At 50.9% G+C, this 8,564-nt stretch overlaps 1 protein-coding gene across 2 annotated transcripts; it reads left to right on the top strand.

Moving 5' to 3' along the window:
- Nucleotides 1-1,252: 1,252 nt before the first annotated feature.
- Nucleotides 1,253-6,017, top strand: PCBD1 (pterin-4 alpha-carbinolamine dehydratase 1). 2 transcript variants are annotated; one of them, XM_081268792.1, is made up of 4 exons: nucleotides 1,265-1,428; nucleotides 4,192-4,323; nucleotides 4,829-4,909; nucleotides 5,553-6,016. In XM_081268792.1, the coding sequence occupies exons 1-4, from the start codon at nucleotides 1,426-1,428 to the stop codon at nucleotides 5,649-5,651; spliced, it is 315 nt and encodes a 104-aa protein (XP_081124918.1). In that variant the 5' UTR covers nucleotides 1,265-1,425; the 3' UTR covers nucleotides 5,652-6,016. The 2 variants fall into 2 exon arrangements, with proteins under 2 accessions (XP_081124919.1, XP_081124918.1); XM_081268793.1 differs by lacking the exon at nucleotides 4,192-4,323 and having other exon boundaries at nucleotides 1,253-1,428; nucleotides 5,553-6,017.
- Nucleotides 6,018-8,564: the final 2,547 nt, after the last annotated feature.

Raw genomic sequence — 8,564 nt, 5'->3', positions numbered from 1 at the left:
CAAATTTGAGGCCAACCTTGGCAACTTAGTGAGACCCTGTCTCAAAAAATAAAAAGGGCTGTAGCTGTAGCTCAACATTAGAGCATCGCTGGGTTCAATCCACATTATTTATATTAAAAAATAAATTTTATTTTTATTCAAATAAAATGACAATAAACTTATAATAATCAAGACAGTGTGGTATTGGTGTCAAGATGAACAAATACATCAATGGAACAGAAGAGCAAGTGCAGAATAAATCCACAAGTATGTGGTGGCACGTGCCTGTAATCCCAGCCACTTGGGAGGCTGAAGCAAGAGGATTTTGAGTTTGAAGCCAGGTGGAGAAGGGCTGGGAGTTTAGTTCTGAGGTAAAGCATCCTTGGTTTCAATCTGGAGGAGAAGGAAGAGGAGGAAGAGGAGAAGGAGGTGGAGGAAGAGGAGGGGGGAGCGGGGAGGAGGAGGAGAAAAAAACCCCAGCTGCACCAGTGTCTGGGAGAGTGTAAAATGTAGAACTGGAACTCCGGCCTAGTGGGAATGTAAAATAATACAACCTCTCAGAAAACAGTGTTATTCCCAAGGTTATAAACATGCACAGTCATAGGATCCAAACATTCCATTCCTAGGTATTGACCCAAGAAACATGAAAGCAGGTGTCCATACAAAATCTTGGGCATGCAATTCCTAAGGGTTTTGTTAGTAATAGCCCAACTGGAAACAACCCAAAGGTCCCTCAACAGTGAATTGCTCAACAATTTGGGGTGTACCCATACAAAACAAGACTATTAAATAAATATATTTTACTTTATTATAGAAACAAGGAACTATTGATACACACACAAAAGAAAGTTAATAAAAAAAATGTTTATAATGTTAAGAGAAGTGGCATTACCTGATTCTAAGACTTAGATGGATGAACCGCAAAAGACTTATGCTGAGTGGGTACAGTACGGTTCCATCTACTCTACATAAGATTCTAGAAAATGCAAAGTATAGTGACAAATTACATCAGTGGTCGCCTGGGGAGGGGGAGAGTTTCCTAAATGGCATGAGGAAACTTTTAGTACTGTGGGATGTGTTCATGATCTTGATCGTGGTAATGGCTCCATGGCGGACACATGTCAAATTGTGCTCTAAATATGTGCCATTTATTCTAGTCAATTATATCCGATGGTTTTTCAAGATAAAGTCAGGTGACGTAGCGCCCAGGATCACCCAGTCGGGAACCGGGGGCGTGATTCAGAAGGGCCAGCCATCGGGAGCGGCTCTCTGGGCCCAGGAAAGTGCTGGAAGGCCCCGAGCTGAGCGCGGCCGCCGTTAATCATTACCAGTGGGCGGCCCGAGCGCGGCTCCGCCCCGGGGCAGCCTCCAGAGCGCCCCGCGCGCTCGCCGTGCCCGTCGCCACCTGCTGCCCGCCCGGCCACCTGCCCGCGCGCCGCGCCCGACATGGTGAGCTCGAGATCAAGCCGCGCCGGGGCGGGGACGAGCTGGGTGTGGGGAGGGCGGTGGGGTCCCTTCAAGCCTCTGCAGAGCCTACGTGGCCCGCCTTGGACGGTCGGGTCTCCCTGGCGGGGGTGGCCACCGGGCTGCTGAGGGGCGGTGGCGGGCAGGCCCTGCGAGGCGGCAGCTGGGCCTGGCCTTGGCTCCCTGTCGCACAGCTGCGCGGCCGCGCCAGAGGCGGGCGGGGCGGAGACCGGGGGCAGCTGCTGTGCGCGCCTGGCCAGGGCCTGATCCCGGGCCCTTCCTGCCCCCACTAAGGTTGGGGGTCTAGCAGGGATTCAGACCTGGTACCAATACACCTGGCCTCAGACCCCGCCCCTGCGCCTGATTGGAGGTCAGTGCCCCGCGTGGGCTCCTGATGGCCCTGGATCATCCTTCTTGTACTCCTCCCCACCCCCCCGGGGGCGGGCTATCAGACCCTTTCTGGCTGTGCATCCCGGAGGGGCTAGGCCAGGAACCTTCGTTGGGAGCATCCAGGACTGGAAGGGCATTTTGGCAGTTACAGCTTGGGGATAGGGGCTGAGACTCGAGAGCTGCAGGTTTGGGTAATCAGTAACCCCTCCGCACACTCCTCCACACTCCCCCAGAGACCAGAGGCGGGTCTAGGCCTGACCCTGATTTACTAAGCAAACAAGGCTCCTTCCCTCTGACCCCAGAGTTCAGGTTTGTCAGTCTGCCCAGGCTATGGGACTTTGGAGGGCCTAGAAGATTCTAAAAAGAAATAGGGGCCCTTCAGGAGCTCACCTGTACCTGCCCGCCCCCTTTCAGGGCTCTGATGTCTTGGCTGACATTTGGTTGCCTGGAAACAGGCCAGGCTTATCAGCCCCAGAAAAGGCCAGCTTTGGAAAGGAGACCTGGTTGTCAGGTGGGCGATGCACATCTCAGCTGCCATCCCTGTCCCTGTCTGTAGCCCATGGCAAGAGAAGGACCAAGCCTCATCAGTTCGGAGAAAGATCCCACATTTTCTGGAGGGAGAAGATCTTCTACCCGAAGTGCTAGCTCAATGCAGTGAACCCATCATGGCCTCTGGGGATTGAACCCAGGGGCTCTCAACCACTGAGTCACATCCCCAGCCCTTTTTATATTTTATCTAGAGACAGGGTCTCGCTGACTTGCTTAGGGCCTCAGTAAGCTGAGACTGGCTTTGAACTTGCAATCCTCCTGCCTCAGCCTCCTGAGCTTCTGGGATTATAGGCCTATGCCACTGCACCTGACCCAGGAGGTATTTTTAAAAACCCATGCATTTACTTAGTAGCCGTGTGGTTTATTGAAGTGTTGCACTGGCACTTCTGGATGATTCGTGAGGTAGAGCTCTTGTCGCTTGACTCATGAATCCAGAATTCCAGGTGCCAATGGGCCACCTGTCTGGTAAATGGTGAAAACTGAGACTTAAACCAGCTGGGCCAACTCCCCCCAGGGTGTCCAGACTGTGGGCTGCTTCCTAAAACCTCAAGGAAACTCCCTTGCTTTCTCTCCCCAGACCTAACTGATTTCAGCTTGGCCCCTGTCCCTGTCTGCTCTTGGGTGGTTTTATTTTAGAAGTCTAGCTTCTGGGGTCCTTTAAGCTCGTGGGTCCCTCTAAAGAACAGAACTGACCCTGGTTTCTTCTCTGAGGGTTCACTCGTGGCCTGACCCGTCACTTCGGGCTTCCTCCAGTGTGCCCTACCAATAGACAGACAGGATGGGGTTTGCCAGCTGCCTCAGGACAAGTTACTCCCCCTCTGGGACTGAGCCCTGTGGCCAGAGCTCCTCAAGCTTCTAGGAGACAGAAAGCCTGAGAACCTAGGCCTGGCAGCTGGGGACCAGAGGCTAGGTGGTGGTGTGGTTAAGTGCCTTTGGGGCGCAGAGCCACGGGTGTCAACTGCAGTGTGGTTAAGAATCACTGGAAACGCGTTCTACATGCTGTTGCCCAGCCCAGCCCAGCCCAGGGATGCAGATGCACAGACCACACTTTTGAGAACCTCCTAGTGCTGGGGTGAGAGAGGGGTGGAGAAGCCCTGTCTCCTTTCTACACCTCCGCTTTCTCTGAAAGCTCTGGAGGGGTGGGAGTGGGGGGCTCAGAGAGGATAGAGTTGATACCAAGGGAGGCTGGAGCCCGGAGTGGCAGTGCAAGTCTAATCCCAGCCACTCGGGAGGCTGTGGTGGGAGGATCATGAATTGAAAGCCAGCCTCAGCAACTTAGCAAGACCCTATCTAAAAATAAAAAGGGCTGGAGATGTGGCTCACTAGTTGAGCGTCCCTGGGTTCAATCCTTGGTACCAAAAAAAAAAAAAAAAAAAGGAAGATTGATAAAGGGAGGCCTGATAGTTGGTGCCCTTTTCCTGAACCTTGTGTGAGATCTGGGTTGGATTTTGCTTTTACTCCTCATCATAGATATAATCCACACAGCTGGGGGGCTTGGGGACTTGGCGGGTTGGAGGGGGAGTGCTGCTTCGTCCTGTGATTGGCATTACACTTCCTTTGAGATCTCTCTCTGAGGGGAGTGTAAAACTCAACACCTGAGAGCCTATCAGTGAGTGAGCCCAGACCCCACCTCCTGGGTGACGCACTCCTCTCAAGTCCTGCTGGTCTGTTGCCTGGAGAGCTGCTGCCCTTTGGTCATCCGTGTCCAGAGCAGCCAGCACAGGCTGGCTAAGTTCCCTGTGGTCTGGGGCCCTCTCTTTTGACCTATGAAAGAAATGCCCTCGGGCCTCTGCTCTCTTCCTCTTCTAGGCTGGCAAAGCACACAGACTAAGTGCTGAGGAGAGAGACCAGCTGCTGCCAAACCTGAGGGCTGTGGGGTGGAATGAGATGGAAGGCCGAGATGCCATCTTCAAGCAGTTCCATTTCAAAGACTTCAATAGGGTGTGTCCAGGGTGGGAGGGTTTGCCCATTCTGGGGCTGGTGGGCCACACCTGACCCTCCCTTCAAGTCCTACAGTGCCAGACACACTAATCCAGTTTATTCAGGCACCACTGGTGGGAAAATTCATTTCCTTGAATAACTTGGAAAGTGGCGTCCTCAGGGATCACAGAGTAGGAATGTGGGTCTTGGACTCTCCCTACCTGGAACAGTCTTCAGAAAAGACAGCCCAAGTAGCAAACAGAGGTACATCTGAGGATGTTTTCATAGTCAAAAGACTAAGACTTTAACCTCTTGAACTTGTTAGGGATCCTAGTAAAAGACCTTCTTCCTGCTATAGAGAGACAACCTGGAAGTCAGATCTCAGAGCAGGGGCAGGTTGTCATGGGAAATCATTAGAGTTAAGGGAAGCTAGTCCAGCCTCCTGTATCAATCGACCAGTAAAAGGTGCCCAGGAGTGAGTCCCTTCTCTTAGAGCGCTAACCTGGGTTTCTCTTCACTTAAATAGGCTTTTGGCTTCATGACCAGAGTGGCCCTGCAGGCAGAGAAGCTGGACCACCATCCTGAGTGGTTTAACATGTACAACAAGGTGAGCAAGGTTGTGTGCCTGTGCTGTGCTCTGTCTCCATCCACATCTGAGCACTTGGGCGCTTTCTGAAGGCTCTCCCTTGAACTGGACTCTGCCCCCCACCACAGGTTGACTGTCCATTCAATCTGTCTATCTCCTTCGTAGAATCAACAATAAGTGGTCAGTCTCACTACAAATTAAGGACATTCAAATTAAAACACTTTGAGATACTTGTGGTTAAAGTAGATATTGATAAGGCAAAACCCAAGAAAGGAAAGGCTGTGGGAATCAGGCATAATTATTAATAGCTCCACGTGGTTTTAATCTTTCTGGGGGGATACAAGAATAAAAAAGTAATAAATTTGAACTGAGAATCCCCATGCATAACAAACAGATCTGTCTGCTTAATCAATTGGATAGTCAATAGTCATACCTAGCATGTGCCAAGAACTCTGCTGGCCTGTTTAAAAACATTAAGGAGAGGTGCAGTACAAGATGGCTTTGCACTGCTGTCACAGACCTGTCAGGCAGCAGGACCCAGGAAAGGTGGCAGTGACCAGCTGCTGTTCTGCAGCGCTTAGTGAGGCTGAGCCCAAGTTAGTGAGTCTCCTACTCTTAGGTGAAGTCAGTGGAGTTGCCCTGAACTTCTGTTTGTTTGTTTCAGGTGCACATCACCCTGAGCACCCATGAATGTGCGGGCCTTTCAGAACGGGACATAAATCTGGCCAGCTTCATCGAACAAGTAGCGGTGTCCATGACATAGGCCCTGCCCTGCTTTGCATTCTTCAGGGGAAGGGCGGGTGACTGAACTGGGAATCCAGGTAGGGAGTCCTTGGTCCCTGAGACTGCTGAAATCGGCTCTCCTGTGTCCACCCTTCTTGCCTCCATGTAGGGGCGGAGTCCATGTTGTGGGAAGATGGCAGCGTCACTGCCAACACCAGGAACTGAGCCCCTTCCCCTCTGCCACTCTTCATCCTTGGGCTGTTACATTAGAGTGAGCCCTTCCTTTCCTGGCAGGTTCCCAGCAACAATAGTGATTTTCTTCCCAGGATGTGTCTTGATCCCAAATCCGTTTCCCAAGCAGCTGTGACACAGGGTGAAATAAAATCCTATCTTAGGAAACACATGTGTTTTTATTCTTCTAATAAAATCTAATGCATCATGTGGTCCTAATGAGGATGGAACCAGGGCCTTGCACACACCAGGCAACTTCAGGTTCATTATCATGTAGGGGACTCAATCAGGAAGATTATCGACTAGGCAGAGGAAAACTAGGTTAAGGCTAAATGTCAGGATAAGAAATGAGCAGTGACTGATGGTGACAAGGATGATTCTGAGTCAAAGACCCAAGGAGAGTTCTTGAGAGGCAGAGACGGCTAAGGGGGCATCATGAACACAGGTAAAGATGAATAGGGCATAGGACCTCCATCTAGACCGTCTGGGACGATGCTGTCTTCTTCTTGCAGTCATGACTAATTTTATGTGTCAACTTGGCTGGGCCATGGGGTGCCCAGACCTTGGGTCAATTATTATTCTGGGTGTATCAGTGTTGATGTTTTGGATGAGGTTCGTGTGTTGGTATTGAGTACAGTAGAGTGCCCTCCCTAAGGCAGAAGGCTGACATAGAGCAAAAGGGCTGGCCCACTTCCAAACAGAGAACACTTGCCTGTCTGCCTTGAGATGCGCCATTGGTCTTTTCCTGCTTTCAGATTCAAACTGAACAGTCCTTGCTCCATGGGTCTCAAGCCTGCTGGCCTCTGGACTGAGGCTGTACCTCAGGTCTCCTGGGGCTCCAGCTTGCCAACCACAGATCTTGGGACTTGCTGATCTCTAGTCAGTTCCTCCTAAGAAGTCCCTTCCTTCTCTGTGTGTATACTGGCTGTTTTAACCTCATATACTGACCTGTAACACCAAAGGCGAGCTCCTAATCCTGATGACCTTTGCATTTCTTGAAATCTTAGCCAAGGTCTCAGGGCTCACCTGCTTTTATTCTATAAGACAGGAAATGAGCTGTGGTTTAGGAGTCAGTTAAGGGCTGATTTGCACAGGACTGGTCCCCAGTAGTAACTCCAGGACAGAATAGTCTGCAGATGTACCATAACTGGGAAGGGGACAGTCAGAGCAGACTCACCTTCACCCCAGTGTGCATGCCACATAGACCCCCACCTTGCATGTGCTGTGAGACAGACAGGGAAGCTCTCTCCCAGGATTGCTCACCTGTGGTGCCAACCTGAAGCACTGCCTGGGCCCTGAGATGCCTGGCAAATGCCAGAGTCATTAGGAGCAGGCATCCTGCAAGATCACAACTCAGGCAGTCAAGATGAGTCAAACCCCAGGACCACAAAAGAGGCAGAGGTTGGTGGCTGAGAAATAAGCTTACTGTCTAAAGAGGGCTAGCAGGACCCTTTCCTAGCCTACATGCTGTAAAAGACAATCAAGACCCATGTGGATGGTGATTTCTCTGCAATTCTTAACATCAAGACCAGCAAGATTCAGACAGTGGTCTCTTATATCTGATGACAGAGGATTACGGGACAGAAGACACCAGACATGGAGTTGTGGACTGTGCCTCTGCTTTTATCATGGATCAAGAGTCAAAAAATTGACATCCATGCAGCCCTCCATTTGTATGAGGAAACTTTGTGTGGGACAAAGACACAGGCAACACTTTTCAGAAACACACGTTTATTCTAAAACTAATCCCAATAATTGAAAATAAGAGGGGATATTAAGGAGAGAAAAGATGATGTCAAGGACAAAAGCACAAGTGAAAACTAAGGCCATTAAAACCCCAAGTCAAAAAAGGGCTATTAAAGCCTTCTGCCCGCCTAGGCTATGGCCTGTCATTATTTCTGTCACTGTTGGGACCAGCTAGAAGCTGCTTGGTGCCTCCAAGAACCCTACAGAGAAGGCAAAGGGGTCTAGAGCTGCAGAGGCAGTGCCAGGCCTCCCAGTCACTACCTGTTAGATGGGCCAGGCCCCGGCTACAAGCACAGCCTGGCCTCTCATTAGGGATTATATGCGGCTCAGGGGACCAGGCCATTTGACAGTAGCTACAACAAAGCCAGCACTCCTTACCTTCATTCTGGAAAAGTCTGAATGGGATGAAAACCAGAATGGAAAGCTAGGCTACCTGAAGACAGCCTTAAATCCTGACCAGCCCTTGAGAAGCCTCCTCTTCCTCTTTCAGAATGGAACAAGATGCCCAGTAGTGACATGTGAAGATCACCAGAGCTCTGTCAGCCCCAAGACCAAATGCCAGGCTCAGAGCCATGACATGTCCTTTGGTCAGATAGAGCTGTGTGGCCCAGCTGGCCAAAGACCATCCAGGTGGCTTATTCCTTGGTACATGGCAAGTAGAGGAGATGAAGATGGCAGGAAACAGAAGATAGCACTGGTCCTGGGGAACTGATGTCCTGTCCTCCAGGACTCCCAGAACAGGTGTGCCTACCAGTTCTGGTGTAGAGAGACCAATCAGCTACCTACTGAAGCTCCTAGACACCAGCCCGACTGCTGCTAGCTTGTGTCCCTTGGCTCTGCCAATTAGCAGCCACATGACGATTCACCACCAGGGGGCGATCCCTCACCACAGCCCATTGGAGCGCTGCCATCAGGGCATGGATGATCTGGTTTGTGTGCACCCCAGTAAATAAATGAATGCAACCATCCACAGTGG

This window comes from Spermophilus citellus (genome assembly GCF_964194105.1).
Source record: "Spermophilus citellus genome assembly, chromosome: 15".
NCBI lineage: Eukaryota > Metazoa > Chordata > Mammalia > Rodentia > Sciuridae > Spermophilus > Spermophilus citellus.
The sequence above is the reverse complement of the archived record's forward strand: the minus strand, read 5'-3'. Positions and strand labels throughout refer to the sequence as shown.